The 19,335-nt window shown below is 35.5% G+C and overlaps 1 protein-coding gene across 3 annotated transcripts in view; it reads left to right on the forward strand.

Annotated features, from left to right (window-relative positions):
- The window catches only part of Dg (Dystroglycan), a 162,117-nt gene that overhangs the window by 126,509 nt on the left and 16,273 nt on the right, over nt 1-19,335 (forward strand). For all 3 annotated transcript variants that reach the window (XM_073086683.1, XM_073086685.1, XM_073086684.1), the window contains 3 exons: nt 16,555-16,710; nt 17,913-18,059; nt 18,595-18,762. In XM_073086683.1, the coding sequence (XP_072942784.1) occupies nt 16,606-16,710; nt 17,913-18,059; nt 18,595-18,762 (420 nt within the window). In that variant the 5' untranslated portion in view covers nt 16,555-16,605. The remainder of the gene's footprint in view (nt 1-16,554; nt 16,711-17,912; nt 18,060-18,594; nt 18,763-19,335) is intronic.

A 19,335-nucleotide genomic window follows, 5' to 3' on the forward strand; every position in this document is an offset into this window, starting at 1 on the left:
ATTACATGTTTTTGCCGTAACATCTTTATATTTGGACTGACTTTAAAATAAATTAGTTTTAAACCAACAGTGAAATCAATTTATTTATTAGGGGTATTTGAAGTGCAAGATGATGATTTAGGTATTTTCGAACAAGCAAACAAGTTTATTTTAATTTTAATAAAAAAAGCAGTGATAGCCTAGTGGTTAAGAAACGTGGCCTCTCTAGAGATCGAGGGGTCCGAGGTTCAAATCCCAGGCACGCATCTCTGATTTTCAAATTTATTATCACTTGTTTAAACGGTGAAGGAAAACATCATGAGGAAACCTGCATACCTGAGAGATTTATAAAAAAAAATGTCAAAGGTATGTGAAGTCTACCAATACGCACTTGGCCATCGCGGTGGACTATTGCCTAATCCTTCTCATTCTGAGGGGAGACCCGTGCCCAGCAGTGAGACAGTAATGGGTTGATGATGATGATGAAACAAGTTAATAGCAGTAGAAACCATTCTGGTTCGACTCTGGATGTTTGTTTACACCTATTTCTGTCTAACAACAGCAATTTGTTGCGCTGCTATGTCCCACTTAGTCCTTAGGGAAATCCAATATAATCTGGGGTTATTTTTTGATTAAGAAGTCTATGGGCAGCAGTAGCCACTTACCGTTAACTTGACTGCACGTTTGCTACTTCTTAATTAAAAAAAATAATCTAGATAAATTATACTTATATTTAATAAGAGTTTCCTCTACAACGAACGTAAAGCCGGGTCGGAAAACAAGTGCACGAAAGCTATGTGGATATTGGTTCGTTATAACCCAAATATCAAATAGGGGTCGCGATCTTCTCAACTTACGTATATTTTTATAGTACTGAGTCTCTTTAGCCGGGCCCTTTTGTGAGTTCGCATTATTGCGCGAAATCTGGGCGTTCGAATGAGGATTTCTTAGAGAATTTAGCGCCAACCGCCGAAAGTCGTTTGTGAGATTCCACAAATCCTTTTTAATTCTCGGTTAAATGGAAAATGGCCGTTTTTATACACCACTTCTGCGAATTGCCATTGCAAAATTTATTTTAATAAAATTTTCCGTAGCTATTATATTGACGTTTTCGATAAATAATTATAAAACATTTTGATTATAAGAGAAAAGATCAAAAGAGCGTATAACTATATTAGAACGAACTATATTAGAACGCTTCTTTGTCGGCAGACTAAATCTTTCTACCAACCATAATAAACCGTTATAATATCACAAAAGCACAGACTACGATACACATATTTTAATACAGTTATTTCCCCAGACTTGTCTAACTTATAATTACTATTGCATACAATTAGCCTATATAATTGTGTATTATTGTTATGATCTATTGAAGTGTACAATAAAGAGTATTTTGTCTATCTATCTATCTACTAACCAACATCACTATCTTCAAAGCATCTTACATGTTCAAAGTTGCATCACTGACTCTATCAAATTTCTGCAATGTTAGCCACTTTATACAGAATATATTGTATAGTACAAGCTCTGAAAGCACGCGTGCCAAAAGCTTAGAAAGCCTAACTGTGCCCTAAGTAAATTTGGATGCACACTGTACAGTCGATCTAGGTATACTCCGTCCACTATTAATTTCTATTTGATAGTTTGTGTTAAGGTAACGTTCAAGTTTATATTGTGCTAATGGAAATCACATATCTGCTTTTTAAAATATCATCACCTGTCTAAATGACATATTAAAATGACTAAATGACTTCCGTATCGATACCCTCTGTAAATCCTAAGATCTTTTCGTGTCGCGCGTGCTTAGGCCTGCACGCGCGTTCGCCCCGCACAGATAAAGAAACTTATAGAAGAAACTTAGTCTCTTCGCCACCCGTGTGTGTGTATATATAATTATGGGATGCAAGGGGCACGCGTGCACGCACGACAGGAAAATTGTCTTAATATCTATACTTGTGTCGTAATATTATTAAAGAACTTTTAACGTTTAGCATTTTCATTATTTTATGTGATATGCGGTGGCAAGAACTACGTTTGTAGTAAATAAACTTATTTAATCTGTCCCCATTTTGTCTGTTTTACTGAATATATTTTCTTTACTAAAAGCAATATTGTCACCCGGGGTGCAATTCAATCAAGGGGCGAGATATAAATTATTCAGATTGCAACAACATGATTATAAGTTGACTCGAACTCATCGTAGAATTTCAATGAAAGAATATATTAAAAACTTGCTATGTTAGGTTTTCATTAAATGCAATCTTGAAATCAGGTTATGATAAAGACGAGTTTATAATATAGGAGTAGCAGACGAGCATACAGTCAACCTGATGGTAAGTGGTTACTGCCGCCCATGGACATCTGTAATCAACCCCAGATAGGATTAGATATTCCTACATGAGGTCGGCCACAGATGCGTCGCTACCCCTGAGGACTAAGCTGGAACGCCTCGGAAAAGTCTGTCTCCCTTACCACACCCTTAAAACCGGAACACAGCAGCGCCTAACACTGCTGTTATTAGGTAGTGAAATAGGTGTGGAGGTGGTGCCGCCGGAGTCCAACCACAAAGGGTTCTACCACCTTCACACGAGTGGTCGTAGTGTAGTATATTTTTAACGAAATATATGATATTGATGAACATAATATTACTTAATATAAACTTAAAAAGCTCAGGCATATTTCAGTAATACAAAAAATTGCAAACCAATTATATTTGACGAAGTACGACAATGCTAATATTGAAACCAATAAAATTAGAAGACCCATGGCATTGATCATAAAAATATCTATGTAGTACCTATTTCTACATTATAAACAGTACAAGTACCTAGTAGTAAGTGTGTGGGGAAGCACTCGGATAAGAACTATGCAAAGACCCCGATTGATTCTTGTTAAGTTGTAAAAGACAATGCAAAACAATGATACGTTTTCATTGCTCCTATTCGTATCCCTAGGGAATCCCTCTGTTTCCCCAGCATCGGCGTCATGGAATGTAATTCAATCAGAGGCGAGGGATGCGAATTATTCAGATTATGACGAGCCTGATAACCGGCTGACCTGAATACGCTCGTAGGTTTTCGACTCCAACAAAACCTTTGGGCCACGCCTCTTTTACATGGCATTTATTATAAAGCTGACCCATTGCTGGGCACGGATCTTACATATGGAAATCTACATAATAAATAAATAATACTGTTAAAGTATTATGAAGATGTCCATGATGATTAATAACATAGGAAATAAAACTAAATCATCTTTATATTAATAAACTGTAGAGATATAAGTATCGTTCAATATTGGTTTTGGAAAAAAATAATGTAGGATTACTGTTAATCATATTATGTTGATTCTAATGCATAGACTATGAGATTTTTGTAATTAATGAAAATATTATTGATTTTACTTTACACATTATTATGTATGTCATTTCGAATCACTGCTATTTTACTTTTAGAGTTCTTTGCATAATACCACCCCTTTTGGAAGAAATCTATTGATTGTTTTAGATGGAGTAATCGTGGAAACAAATTTTAACGGGACTTTCTATCAAGTAAAAGCTTACAGCGAACGATAGAAGCTAAAGTTACTAAGGAAATTTAAGCGTAAATAGGCTTATGGGGTAAATAATGAACCGTGCGCAACTGCGCCCGGGGATGGTAATTCTTCTGTAAGGTACAAGAAATCATTTTGAAATATCTTTATTATCTTATAGCCTATCTAAAGAAATACCTTATACTTAGTAGATATTTTCATAATTTTATGACACCATTATAACAATTTCTAGAACACATGTATCTAAGTTTTATTTATACCAATAGTATCCACGTCACCATCCAACAACAATAACAAATGGACAAAACGAAATTATAAGGGTTGTCTGCCATTTTGTGATTACATTACATATTAGGGTGATAAAAATAAGTATTTGCTATTAATAACATTAACCAACATTCAAGCGAATATATACTTAAATAGCGTGAACAGGGTATATGCCTATATGCCATAGGACGTGGCATTTGCAGTTAATCTCAAAATGCGTATTGACCCACGACTGGGGTCCGTTATAATGCGTGAGGGGTAAGCTTCATTGATGCATGAATCTAACGCGTGACATTAATGAAAATGTGGGATCTTTTGTGAAATGAGACTCTTTTTATGTGTTAATTTTATTAATCTGATATTACATTTATGTAGACGAAATGTGTGCGAAGTTTTATCTAAGTCTGCAACGCGTTTTTTGAAATAACTGAAATGTATTCGTGGTGATTAAAATAGAGGATTTCCTATTATCCTTAAAGCTAATACCAAACGTTTAAGAGTTTTGTTTTTATCAAATTAATAGCCAAGGAAATAATACTATATCTAATATATAAAATTCTCGTGTCACAGTTTTCGTTGCCATACTCCTCCGAAACGTCTTGACCGATTTTGATGAAATTTTTTGTGCTTATCCGGTATCTATGAGAATCGGCCAACATCTATTTTTCATCCCCCTAAATGATAAGTGTTGTTCACCCTTAACATTTTTCGGGTAAGCTATTTTATATTTATATTTATAAAAATAAATTGTGATTGAATGATGCTCCATAAATTTGATAACGTATTACATTACAAGTAGAATAATTTTACTTCTGTTATTAATATTATTTTAAATGATATTAAGATTTTAATTCGCTACCTAACCAGTAGTTAAGATACAATCATTTCATTTATAATATTCTTATCTGATTCGTCATCATACATCCGAACTGCCATACAAAGTATACGTATAATGGAGTACATACATTTTGAGCTCTCCTCACTTTTATTCCGTACTTTGTGGTTTGTTTACGAAATTGCTGTCTCAATTACGATCGCCGTTCCCGTTTCAATAGATATTTATTCCCCACTGCTGAGGGTTCCAAGTTTTCTTTGAGCGTTTTTCGATTACATCCAACCACCCCTGTCCTAACAAATTGGGGTAGGTATTTCGTCCGTCGGACCTTTCTTGCTTTATTTGGTAAATATTTAATATTAATAAGAGGTTACACGAATACTTGGAACAACTTCGTTTTATTACGTAAATATTTGCGTTTGTAACGTTAGTGGAGTAATAGGGATGCTGGGATGCATTGGTTGTCCAAGATTTCCGTTTACGAAGGGCTGGACGCGGTTAACCTATCTGAAGGTGGATTTTAAGATTTTGTCGCCCTTCATCTACACTTCTACACTAATATTATAAAGAGGAAATCTTTGTTTGTTTGATTGTAATGAATAGGCTCAAAAACTACTGGACCGATTTTAAAAATTTTTTCACCATTCGAAAGCTACATTATCCATGAGTAACATGGGCTATATTTTATATGAAATATATTTGATAAATAATTAAATAAATATATATTGAGGCGGTACAGAGTTTGCTGGGTCAGCTAGACGTTTACAAAAAAGAAGGGGGCTTAAACCCTCCGTTTTGATATTTTGCCGCTCCCTAAAAGGTCACAGGTGGACTAGTGCTATTGAGCCGCAACCCTCCCTCCGCACTCTAGATCTGCAAAACACACAAAACACACTTCTCTATAAAATTCCCCATATCATACATGTACATAATTTTCGTTGTGAGGTGTAGGATGTCTTCAATTTAAAAATATAGCTTACTAGTTTTTGCCCGCAACTTCGCCCGCGTTTAAGAGAAAATAATATGACATACTAACATACATAAAACTGAAAATTCGTATCTTCATTGGAATGAAAGTGGCGCCATCTGGCGAAAATTGGTCGTACCAGCTCTGAAACGTGGGCTCATGGAAAACAACTTTGCTAAAGATCATCACATGATCAAATGCATAGTTTACGATTCAATCCTTACTAAGATCGATTAAAATAATCGACTTTTTGGTCCAAAAGAACGATTCTCCGATTAATCGATCTTAGACCGCCATCCCTAGTTCCCGTGGGGTTTCTGGGATAAAAACTATCCTATGTCCTTTCTCGGGTGTCAGATTATCTTTGTAAAAAATTTCATTAAAATCGGTTCAGTGGTTTAGGCGTGAAGAAGAGACAACCAGACAGACAGACAGACAGAGTTACTTTCGGATTTATAATATTAGTAAGGATTCAAGTAATAATTTCAATCAGTACGATTTTACCCCAACTCCGATATTACTCCAACTAACTTTAATATTCGCGTTAAATAACTTGTCAGTATTTAGTATTTTCCTATTCAAAGCTATTAAAGAGTAACTGGTAATGAACCATCTGCTCGTCATTGGTCGTTAATTTTCTTCAATAAACTTTTATTGGTGGAGATCGGGTCGCTTTATCAGCTTGTTGCACTCAATTAATGACCATATTGCTATGCTTGTGAACATTTCAACAAGTGTTCTACAAAATGATACTAAACATTGTTCTCTATTAAAAGATTGGCCTTTTTTCGATTTTTTTTTTGTTTTCTATTGTGATATATCGTTCATTGTGTTATGAATCTTGAATGTTAACAATATATACTTCATTAATTAGAGCAGCTCAACAGAATAGAATAAAGTCTAGACTGGATTAGACAAGTTCTAAGTTTCTTATATTTCCTCCTTTCGTCTATTTTAAAATGAGGTAATAAAGATATTAATATATAATATTACAAATGTATTATACTAACACTGGTTAAATATATGCATGCAATACAATATTGACATCTGTTATAACCCAGAAGTAATAAAAATGGTACAATGTAAAAGTTCATTCAATTTATGCACACGCAAAGTGACATAAAATTGAAAAGCGAAATCCTTTTTACATCGGAATTGTGAAGCGCTCACGTACAGTCGTACATATATCGAACTTTCTTTGCGAAGTTCGAATGAGTTGCGCGCCCCATTCAACCCTAAGCCGGTAGAACGAATATGTGAGGCACGTTTGTATAGATTTGGGAGAGATTTCGCCGGGGGAGATCCATTGTGCTAACCCTCTTAGCGACCCCCGTAAGGGTTGCCAACGCCGGTAACCACAGACTTACTACCGAAAACCTGCTTTATGTGCGGTAGTATGTTGTGATCTTGTTTGTTAATTCTTATGTCTGAGCTCAGCTTTAGGTGGTTTATTTATGTTTATATATGTACCGCAAATTTTAGATTCACAAATTCAGTATTTTAAACCAATAAAAGGATTTTTAATAAGCTAATACACTGGCGACAATTTATGTAGACGACTATCGCCGTTAACGACGGTCGTGTTCAGTTATTTCGTCAAACCAAATCCAAGTATAAAAGTAAACAGTTGTATTGCGATATCGGTAATATGTGATATTGTGGACTATCGACTAAAATAAACGGGTATGTAATCCATGACATGTGAAATTAATAGTGTAGGAATCCAAATAAAGAATCTTACAGGAACAGAAGCTTTCTTTCCTCCCAAAAGAAACTCGAACCGCTCATGTCACCAAACACACTGTTGATACCATCAACATTTCATTAACAATAATTCAACAATCAATATTTAACAATAAGTACCTATAAGATACTCATGCGTAAAATTAATTATCAAATGCTTAAACGGTGAAGGAAAACATCATCAGGAAACCTACATACCTGGGAAATTTAAAAAAAAGTTTTTAAAGATAGGTAGTCTAGTCAGCGCGGTGGACTCTGGCCTAATGCTTTTCATTCAGAGAGGAGACCCGTGCCCAGCAGTGGGACAGTAATGAGTTGGTGATGATTATATACAAATAGGTGTAATGTCGCCATGGTACCTTATGACAGTGTTTTACAATAACATGCCCAATATGATGACAAAGTTACACCACACGCAGAACAATGAGAAACAACCGTAGAGCTATCGGATTCCGTTACATAGCTCGGTTGTTTATGCGAAGTAAACGGTTTGTCGATAACAATGTGATTTATGTGCCCCACCGCCTAACAAACTTATGTTCAACTTGTAATTAGTGGAGTACATCCTGGTCAACTTTGGATTAGATTGACAATAGGAGTGTCGGTTACAGTTAAGTTTGGTAACGGTAACGGTTAAGTTACGGTTACTATCAGTAATAGTAGATACTAAATTACTAGTCAACAAGTCGGTAGAATTTTGGGACCTAAATTATTGCACTAGAATAGAAATGGAATATCATAAAATGTATATAGATATTGATAGATAGACAAACTAAGATTGAAATATAGAGGGCATAGTAGCTACTAGAAAATAAGGGTTAGATCGAAGATAGATACCACAAACCTGATAGGAATCGACGAAAAAGACATCATTTGAGAGAAGCATTATTTTAAATGAAAAATGATAACAGTAGTCCACAGTATGAGTAAGTTTGCCTTTTGATAGATAGATCAATTTAATCGTATAATGTTGGAATGAAACAAATTCTTACCGAAAATATGCAGACACAGTACCGAATCTGCATTTTGTGGCGAAACATTACCGAACAGATGATGCTGTTTACTAGAACAGAGTGCCGATAACAATGTCATTATTTATGTACCGCACGCCACAACCGCTGGTCACTGGAAACTAGTATACTGTTTTGGAGGTAACTATAACTATTTTAGTAACTTCTCAAATATAGGATTTAGGTACATTTGGGCGTAGAGATAGGTGTCCTCTGATTTTTCAAAGTTATATACGTGTTAGAAATTAATTATCACTTGCTTGAACGGTGAAGGAAAACATCACGATTAAACCTACATACCTAAGAGATTTATAAAAAAATATTTCAAAGGTATGTGAAGTCTACCAATACGCACTTGGCCAGCGCGGTGAACTTTGGCTTAATCCTTCTCATTCTGAGAGGAGACCCGTGCCCAGCAGTGGGACGATAATGGGTTGATAACGATGATGATGATGGGCGTAGAGATAACAATCAAATCATTTTAACGGTTAAAAAACGAGGCGGTAAAGTACTGAAAGAAAAAAAATCACACTTTTCGTATTAAAAAACAACACACACGTACATATGTACTTATAGTAAAATAAAATCTAAAATGACTCAACCCATATTACGTATTCGTGAATTTAAACAGGGTTATAAAAATACAATGATGCATACGATGCAAATACCCTTAATTTACATTTGATCATGAATATTCGATATTATCGACGTTCGACTTTTTCTTATGGCGAAGCAGAAGTTAATAGTCGACTACTTTAAAACTACTTATTAGCACCTTACAAGAACCCTTTGGTCAGCTGCAATTTCCATTTTAAAAAAGTGTATGGCACAAGGTCTCGGTTCTGATGAAGGCACGTTCTAACTTAGTCCTCAAGGCTAGGAACGCACCCATGGCTAAAATAAGTTAATACTAATGTTATTTGAGGTTCATAACAGATATCCATGGGAGGCAGTGACCATTTATCGAATAGACTGCAAGCTCGTACTCCTGTGTATTATAAAAAATACTCGTAATCTGCTCTTTAAGAATCTTCTGAAGAATCAATATGATTTCGATGAGGGATTTATCACAAATTACCTTTTTTCTTTTGTTTACGAGGGGTAAACCTTCAAAAGGTTCCCGGTTCCGTGGAAGCGACGCAGGGTTATGTGGGATTCTTACCGCAGGCAGGGGATACCGTAACCCTATTCTGTACCCTTACCATGAGTTTTTACGTTTTGACAAATATGACTATTTTGGTTTTTGTTTACGTATTGGCCCATACAATTTCCAAGTTCTGATATAATCCGCTAGGGGCGCTAATTAAAAATTGTATGGGCAAATACGTAAACAAATACCAAAACAGTCATATTTGTCAAAACTTAAAAACTCATGGTAAGGGTACTGGTCCCGAAACTACAGGGACATGACAAATCTAACAATCTTTCTTGGTAATAATAAGGATCGACAGTTTACCTACTGTCGGTAACAAATATTGTAAGATTCAAAATGCAAATATTATTTACGAGTATTTTACATCACTGCACTGTCTACTTAAGCGGACTACAGATGTAACTTTGTACTAATAAGGCAGACTGCAAGATTATGTTAATGAACTTGACGCAATATGTAAAACAATCTCATCTGTCGTATTACTTACTAAGTACCTTTATATTTATAAATGTGCCCTTAATCTGGGATTATGTGCTTATCGAGTATAAATGTCTTATAACTATGTAACTTTATAATTACAACAAGCTTATAAGCTTAGCTTTTACCTGCGGCTTCGCTTGCCATCAGAGGTCGATGACAATACAATAATTTGATAATTTCCTTACAAGAAATGATGTACTAAAGCTCATTACGGCAATAGATAACTTGTAACGGTACTTTTTTCGGCATATAAAGTACCTCATGTCCATTTCTGAACCCTTGACGACGTATGTACCAAATTAAATGACAATCAGTTACATAGCAAAGGCGTGAAAGTGTTGCAAACAAATAAATTTACATTCGCATTTATAATATTAGTTTCTAATTCGGATTCTAATTGATTCTAAGGGAGGAGCCCTTCCCTAGTTCTAGGTCTTAGACTATCACGCTGGTAAAGTTGTCTGAACTGGTAGACTTCATACACCTTTGAGATTTTTTTGTTACCTAAATATTATTACCGAAGTTTACCTTCTCAGTTATATTAAGGTTAGACTTTAAAACGAGTACGACGACGGATAAGTACAATCGTAATCAATAGTGAGTCAGTGAATTGAAAATAAATTAGATTTTTCCGCCACCATTCCCGTCTAAGCTTATTTACATCACGTCTAATATACGAGTAGTAATAGTGACGCCAAAGCTTTTAGAAACTTCTTACGAGCATTTAAATGGTGTTCCTAAGCCGCAATTAGGCCGCCACGGGGAAAAGCCTGTTATAGGCACCGTTAATTCCACCCTACGTATACCTTCACTCTATTTGAACATGCAGGGCATAATTACTTTAAGAACCTCTTTAATTAGATATTTTGTTGTTCATAAACAATATAAACATATAATAATAATGTAATTGCACGACTCATGATGCGAAGCATCAGAGAGTGCTTTACGATCGAAAAATTTTTTTCGCTTCATTTTGGCGGCTATTTTTATTATTATAGCCTTGATAGTTCACGGAATCTAGATATTTTGCATACTATTGTCGAGATAATTTAATGGTGATTAATTCCATACTTTTTAAAAATTGATTTACTGCAATAGAATTGGAAAAAAACACCAAAATAGGTCAAAAAAAATTCCTGTCCGTCATGTGTGAAACCTGAAAACACTGTAACTTGTGAAAAAATCCATCATTTGAGTTAATTTTTTTTTTTTTAATTCTAATCGACGATTGTAGGTCACTGAATGAGAATGATTAATTAATTCAGTGTCGTTTAATTGCAATTAATAAAAAACGAAAACTACAAGACTGTATATCTATAGATATTATGTACATTTATTCCACCAGGGGCGCTTGTGCAGTACCTTCTTCCTACTACAGCTGTTTTTTCGGCAATTAATTTTGAACGACTTAAGTTTTTTTTTTTTATATTTCATAATTAAATGAGCATTATGAGTCGTGCACTTTTGGATTTTCCAAACTTTATCTTTGTCTTTACATTGGATTTATTTGCAAAAAAGTAGGAAAATTGATCATCATTTTTACCACGCTTGTATTAGATTTTTTGTCTGTCTACTTGCCTGTGTGTTTTAAATGGCATAATACCAAAACTACTAATTTGAATTCAGTGACATAATAAATTTTCACAGTCTGCACCTTGACTAAATCTGAAGGCACGGCAGTGCCTCCGCCAAGTCGAGCCAAAAAAGCGGCACAGCCGTACCATTCTTTTCTCGAAGCAATATTAATTTAGTTTTTATTTCATTCAAATCGATGTAGTTGTTGTTTAAAGTTATTGTATTTTTTATCGAATTAAACAAAATATCACATTGATAAATTTGTACTTAAATATGGCTTTGACACGAACAACTTAGGCGTATAGGTTTAATTAATGTAGGTCTACTTGAATAACAACTATTTTAATGCCTTTCACAGGGTGATTAATTTTAATTGAGGACGACTGTACGCTTTATTAGTTCTATTTAAATACGTAGGGCGTAGTTAAATTAATCACCTCTTTAATTACAATTAACTTTCTTTATGTTTTAATTGATTGTTTTAGAATTGTTTACGTTTTAAACGTTTAATTAGTCTAGTTAAGTTAATCGATAACATATTAAATTAATATCTTTAAACGGGTTTTGTAGTCGTAGTATGAATGAATGAAATATTACCACAAAGAAATAGTATTACATAAAAAAAAACTCATTTGACACCGGTAGTTTAAAGTTGTGCCTTACTACTACGCTTGTTTCATAAACAAATCCCATCTACGTCCCAAATATCTCAACTTTCAATTTCAACATACATACTACCCGCGTGGCGGAGCGGCCACCGTACCGGTCTGACGCGCAAAGGGTCCCGGGTTCGATCCCCGGCCAGACAGATATCCAAATGATGAATTTAGATTTCTGTTCCTAGGTTTGGGTGTTTGTGTATTTGTCTATGTGTGTGTCCATGGCACCCACGACACGGAATCCTAGTGTGGGGCTGTAAGTGTAGAAAAACGTTTATTTACTTATTTAAAATCACATCCGATCATAACTGATAAAATTAGCCCAATCCAAAACAGTATCAATTAAAAAATAAACCGTAAAACAACTTCAAACTTAACATTTTCTCGAAGCTTAACGCGCACTTGACCAAATTTTATAACTGAAGCACATTACCTCTAAATGTATTTCCGGCGCCATCTCTCAGATCTCGAAAATAATTGGAGTGGAATATTTTAGACTCACAATATAATTTCTACGGATTCACGAAGGACTGTAATTTGGTTATTTGAATTCACAACGAATAGATTTTGTCGTTTATATTTTAAAAGAGCAAACTAGCACGCGGCCCATCTAATGGTAGGTGCTAATTGCCGCCCATGGATATCTATAACCAACTCTAGATAGGATTACATTTCTACCAGAGGTCTAACAAGAATGTATGATTATCTTGAGGACTAAGTTGGAACGTATCCTATAAGCGTATACATGTACCTTACCATCCTTAAAATCGGAACGCAAGTCATACATTGCAGTTATAAGGTATAAATAAGGGCCTTGGGGTTACTTCAAAATCGAAGCATTACAGATTCTACCACCTTTTATTTGTCCTTTTTGGGCATTAAATGCTTTATTTGCTTGTAAAACGATACTCTAACGATCATTAATTAGTTTTATTTCACTATTTATTGGTTTAATTAATGATTGATTAATGCGGTTGGTAACTTGTATCAGGATATTATCGCTATAACGACCCTGGTTATAGCGATAATGACCAACTTCTGAATCAATAAAATTAATTAACAATTATCCCTTTTCACTTTATAGGGACGTTAAATAATACAAACGACCTCCATTAACGCCCGTTGTTAATAATCAATCTATCCAATGTTTTGTATACCAGAAATCGACATGATCAATGACTTCATACTAGATGATGTCAAATTTAAATGTTCGGTACGCATAATTTGAATTTACGAGTAATTAATACCGGGTGTAACCGAAGACAAATTCTAACTTGAACCATGGGTATTGGTTTGTGGCAGGAACTAACAATTCCAGTAAAAGTTGTGGTTTAGACAACCCGTCTAGCTGATCAATACTATGCCTGCTGTTTTAACATAATTATGTAAGAAAGGCACTGTTAGTTTAGATTGCAAAGAGATAACTTTTCCACATCAGCCATTACTGATTTTATTCCGCAGAATACCGCATACTCCGAGAATACACCGTTCGAACTGCCTGCCTCATCTGTAATGTATGGACTATTTCCAACTTCCAAATTACTAGAGATACTCCTTACTTTAAGAGAGGGAGTGGCTCTATTCGAATCTATAAGCCACTTCAACCGAAAATTTAAAATACGTCATCATGAAGTCATTATTGTCCCACTTCTGGCCACACTTTTGAGAATGTATACTATGTTTTCCTGCGAATTTAAAGCAAGTGATATTTAATTTAAAAAATGCACATAATTTGGAAAAAAGCGAAGATGTACTTTGAATTCGCACCTTACACCCCGTCACAGGCCGAATTTTAAACTAATACCAAAACCAAAATTTTCGCTATAAAACCAACTGAAATTGTCATATTTTGCTTACAAAGTTAAATTTCCTGCAAAAAAAGTAAAAATATGATTAACATAATATTGTGTTAAGAGATAGTAGTAACCTCCCTGATATATTCTCTCCGTGCACGTAAATCCAGTCGTTACAAATGTTCGCTACGCAGATGTGATAAATAGCTCGAACGCTTCAAGAAGTGAACTCAAGTATGTGGGGTGCGACTACCGCAGATATAAAATGTTTAGATGTCGCCTGCCAATGAATTTGTACAAACAGTCAACAATTAGGTAAAATGCCCTATATTGAACTAGGAAGGACTTATTTGTAGTGCAGTATAGTGGGCTTATTAATAGGAAGTCATATGATCAAATGTATTAAAAATACATTAATATTAATGTAATGCAATGCAATCGGGCATGAAGTTCCTTAAATGCTAAATGTTCATTGCCGCCAATGAACGCCTGTAACCAACTTCATATGGATAGGCTTTCTACCTAAAGTCGGTTACAGGTGCATTGCCTTACAAGAGGACTAAGGTCGCCTGATACATAAGTCAACCGGTACCCATACCCTTACACCCAAACGCAAAAGTTTCTTGCTAATCACAAGTATAGCGATGGTATCTCCACTGGTGTTCAACCATAACCATACTGGTTTTATCACTTTTTAGGCTACATGACATTAGTAAATAAGGATAAGGGAGGTAACATACGAGCGACTGTTTGTGTCATCGACGATCGTCAGGGTTGGCTATCGCTCATGTATTCGCACCCTAAATCTTGAGAAAACTCAATACACATTTGACTATTGTCTTTTTTCGTACCACAAAACTTATTTGCAACTCAAGTCACGTAATCCCTGTCTCCTTTGACAGTATACCGATATGCACAAAGCACCGTCCGAGATTACTCCAACTTGACTCATGTGTTATGCAAACCATTTATGATTGAGGTTTATATGTCAAGATTCATTTTGACTTCTGATTAAAATAAGTAAACAAGACTATAAATTTAAAAAGTGTAACGAGATAATTACAGCTACATTAATTACTTGGAAACAATTAGTGGAAGAGACTGTTATTCCCAGCCAAGAACATTGTTCTTTATTATGCTTCTCCAGTATAAATTGGAAATTCGAAAATTATCGCTTTCTACACTTATAGTCCCACACTAGGATTTTTTGTGACACATTCAAAGATGAATACACAAGCATCCAGAACAAAACTAAATTCATCATTTAGAAAATTGTCTAGCTCGGTATGGAACCTTCAGAAATTTCAGAAACAGTGCAAACTAATAAATTTCAAAGGACATTTGCCTTCATACTTCCCGCGCCCTTATGAACGGAGATGTTAACAGCACCCTTACCATGAGTTTTTAAAAACATTCACAATTTTACTTTACGTTTACTCAATCCATTATTCTGTTCCGTTTGCTACAATAGATTTAGTAAACGTAACAATAAGTAAGTGCTCAAGTCTTTTTGTCTGCCTCACATGTTCGCAAAAAAGAGACAAAACATAAACCGCTATTTTATCAATTAAGACAATGTTACGTTACTGACACTATAGTTCTGATACAATCCGGATAGGGGTGCTGATTGGCAATTGTATGGGCAAATACGTAAACAAATACCAAAACAGTCATATTTGTCAAAACGTAAAAACTCATGGTAAGGGTACAGGAACATAAAGGCGTTCCCGAAGCGGATTCGCGACATACTGGAGGGGTACGAGAGGGGGGTAGAGCTATTTGTGTGCGATCATTATGCGCAAGCACGCTCTCTAACTGTGTAACAGTATCCGAGCCGTTTCCGCTCGCACTCACCGCCTTCCGTCTTTGGCATTACTAAGTCGTTTGTACGCAATATGTATGAAGAAACTGTAGACCGCCCAGCTGGCATAACAATAGAAAACCCTTATAGATAAAGCAAACACTGTCTGATTATAACATGATACAAACCGAATCTTATGTTTACAAATTGCACTTGGATTAATTCAGTTTTAAGAGCTTAATTACGAACACACTACTATCCCATCGTCTCTATTTAGAATGGGAAAGGTTCATGCTATAAGCCACTGCGTCGACCAAGTACGGTTCGAATTGCGATGGACTTCACATAACCTTGACAACTTTTTTCTCTCAGGATCTTTCTCCCTCCTCTCTCTAAGGCGTATGTTTTTTCGTGATGTATTCCTTCAATATTAATTATTATTATTATTTATTTATTTCAGACAAAGTCCATTAAATGTTAGTATATTCTTACGAACTATGTTAATGAAAAATACAAAAGAAATACAATTACATTTACCGGTGCATTAATGCAAATGATAATTATTTTCTTATACGTGCATAACATTGACAATTTATGGACTGTTAAAGATGCTGAATTTCCAACCATTATTTACTTAACTACATTAGCTACATTAAGCTTTATTGTTTACAAAACAGACATCAACTAGTTAATGACATCGTTATCCTAATTCATGATATCTGTTTTCTTGTCAACAGATGATCAAAATGTGTTTATGAGAGTGTCGCGGTCAATCGCGTGACACCGCGATGTGGCGTCTGGGGTGCATGTGGTGCGCGGTGCTGCTGCTGTGTCCTCTGGCGCTGAGCAGGCACGATGACGACTTCGCCTTCGATAACAACGAGGAATTTCAGGTAGCGTATTTTCTTCTTTGTGATGCGGCTTAACGAAGCGCTAAGCTTTTCCCACAATCAACTTTAAGGCTGATCAAAAGCGTTTCTGTTAAGATTATTCATCTTCTACGGTCTTTATACAAGTGGGATAATTACGGAAGAACTCTTCAGTCTGATCAGAAGGCGATTTGATGATGCAAATACAAAGGCTTAGACGCCCCCGAAAGATTGTAAAATCGCTTAGAAGTAAGTTTAGTCATTTTCCCAACATTTGCGTCAGATTTAATCTAAGAGCTACTTTAAAAAATATATATAATTTATATATATGAACGTATTTTTACCGGTATTACTGCTGTGGACTTAGACGGTTGCCACATATTACCTTACATTATTTATAAGCAAAACGTATTTTGTAATAACTATAACTATTAATAAGTATATAGTAAGTAATAACTTGCAATTTTAATTCCGCTCATTTTAACTTTCTCGGCACGAAACCCATTTTATATTTCCCTCGAACTTTAAGTTACTTACAGTATAATTCTTTTTATTCTCAATCGGGACTAAAGTTACTGCCGAAGCGTGACGTGAGTGACGTGACCAATAAAATTTCATTTCGCATTCAATCGCTAACAAAGTTGAAGATGATGCTATCCCTATTGTCTTTGTTCTGAAAGGTTTTTGGAACTGTGAGTCAATTTAGATGTAAATGTTACATGCAATCGCTATTGACCTGTGTGACTGGAATTTAAATATACCGACAATCATAAGTTATAGAATGGCTGCCACTAACTGGACATATATTTACTGTACTGGGTGACGTAACCATCACTTATACTTACTAGCTTAAAATGGAAATATTTCTTTAAGAGGTAAGAATAGCGACAAAATTCAATTCATCTGACGGTAAGTGATACTGTTGCCGCCCGTGGATATCTGTGACTTTTTTTTTTATAATATAAGAGTAGCAGACGAGCATGCAGTCCACCTGTTGGTAAGTGGCTACTGCCGCCCATGGACATCTGTAATCAACCCCAGACAGGATTAGATATTCCTACCTGAGGTGTGCCACAGATGCGCCGCTACCCCTGAGACTAAGCTGGAACGCCTCGGAAAAGTCTGTCGCAGTACAGCCAAACCTATGCGACGCCTTATACCCAACAGTAGAAGCAAATGATAAGTTTTGGTAATCATACATTAACTAGATCTTTCGCATTTTACAGGTTGAATTAACAGCAAACCATTCAGAAATAGCAAAAATTGGCCTAAGAAGATTATGGGGTGTTCCTGACACATCGGCCTACGTGGGACATCTCTTCCGTATGGAAATACCCAAGGAGGCTTTCTCGGGTGAAGTGTTAGCATACAAGGTACCTACTTACATTGATCTTATTTGTATTACAAGGCTATGTAAGCCTTGAGACCTTGTTTCTGAATCATCTTTTTAGTTCTAAGTTTGTAAGGCGCAATGCGAAATAAGACAAGATAATATTCTTGTCTTGAATGTTAAATATGTAGCAAAAAAGCGTCCATGAAGGCATGTAGACAACTTGGTCTTGTTATAACATCTGCGTGTATAATTAAAAGTTTTGTTTTATCTTTATTTAGCAGGCCGCCTTTTTATGAGTTGAAACGACACAAAGATAGATCACGATATTATACCTATGTACACACGAATTCGCGTTATTAATAAATAATCTATGTAGTTTTTGACAACCAAAGATCAAAATTTTACACTATGTATTTGGCAAAAAATCGTCAATTTCTAGTAGAAAAAATTGTCAAATTTTGACCTGCAATCCTGTATGTAGGCACCTTTGAAATGGGTTACTTACACAAACATTGTCTTTATAAGCTTCGTAATATTATACAAGACATTTAGTTAAAATGTAGCTGTTACTCCAGGTCCGTAGCGAAGACGGTCGTCGCACGCCCAGCTGGCTGGCCGTGGACACAAAGCACGGGCTGATCAGCGGCGTGCCGCAGCCACAGGACCTCGGGGCGCACACCTTCACCGTGGTGGCCCATGGCCGGACACACGGCCTTACTGCTACTGATTCCTTCACTATAGAGGTTCGTTTCACCATCATCATCAACATCAACAACCCATTGCTGTCGCACTGCTGTGCACGGGTCTCCTCTCATAAATTAGGAGAAGGATTAGTCCATAGTCCACCGCGCTGGCCAAGTGCGTATTGGTAGACTTCACATACCTTTGAGATTTTTTTTTTAAAATCTCTCAGATATGCAGGTTTCCTCACGATATTTTCGTTCACCGTTTAGCAAGTAGTAATTATTTATTTATTTATTTATTTAAACTTTATTGTAAACCTAGTGGTTACAAAGGGCGAACTTAATGCCTAGTGGCATTCTCCACCAGTTAACCCTTTCTAATAAGCTAAAAATAAATAATTCTAATGATAATAAATATTTCTAATAATTAATTTCTAATAAGCTCATAACTTTGAAAAATCACAGGTGAAGTTCGTTTCAAATTAGGGTATTCGAGGTGCTACGCAAGGCATTACACATTTCTATTATTACAATAAAGACATACATACACCAATATATGATTGTAGACTAAAATTATCGCGGAATTAAGACATTTTACTATGTAACGGGTACTCACGATACGCGGTTTTTTAA

The sequence above is a fragment of the Epargyreus clarus genome, unplaced genomic scaffold (assembly GCF_041222505.1).
Source record: "Epargyreus clarus isolate Ecla_fem2 unplaced genomic scaffold, WU_Ecla_fem_2.2 ptg000024l, whole genome shotgun sequence".
Classification (NCBI taxonomy): Eukaryota; Metazoa; Arthropoda; class Insecta; order Lepidoptera; family Hesperiidae; genus Epargyreus; species Epargyreus clarus.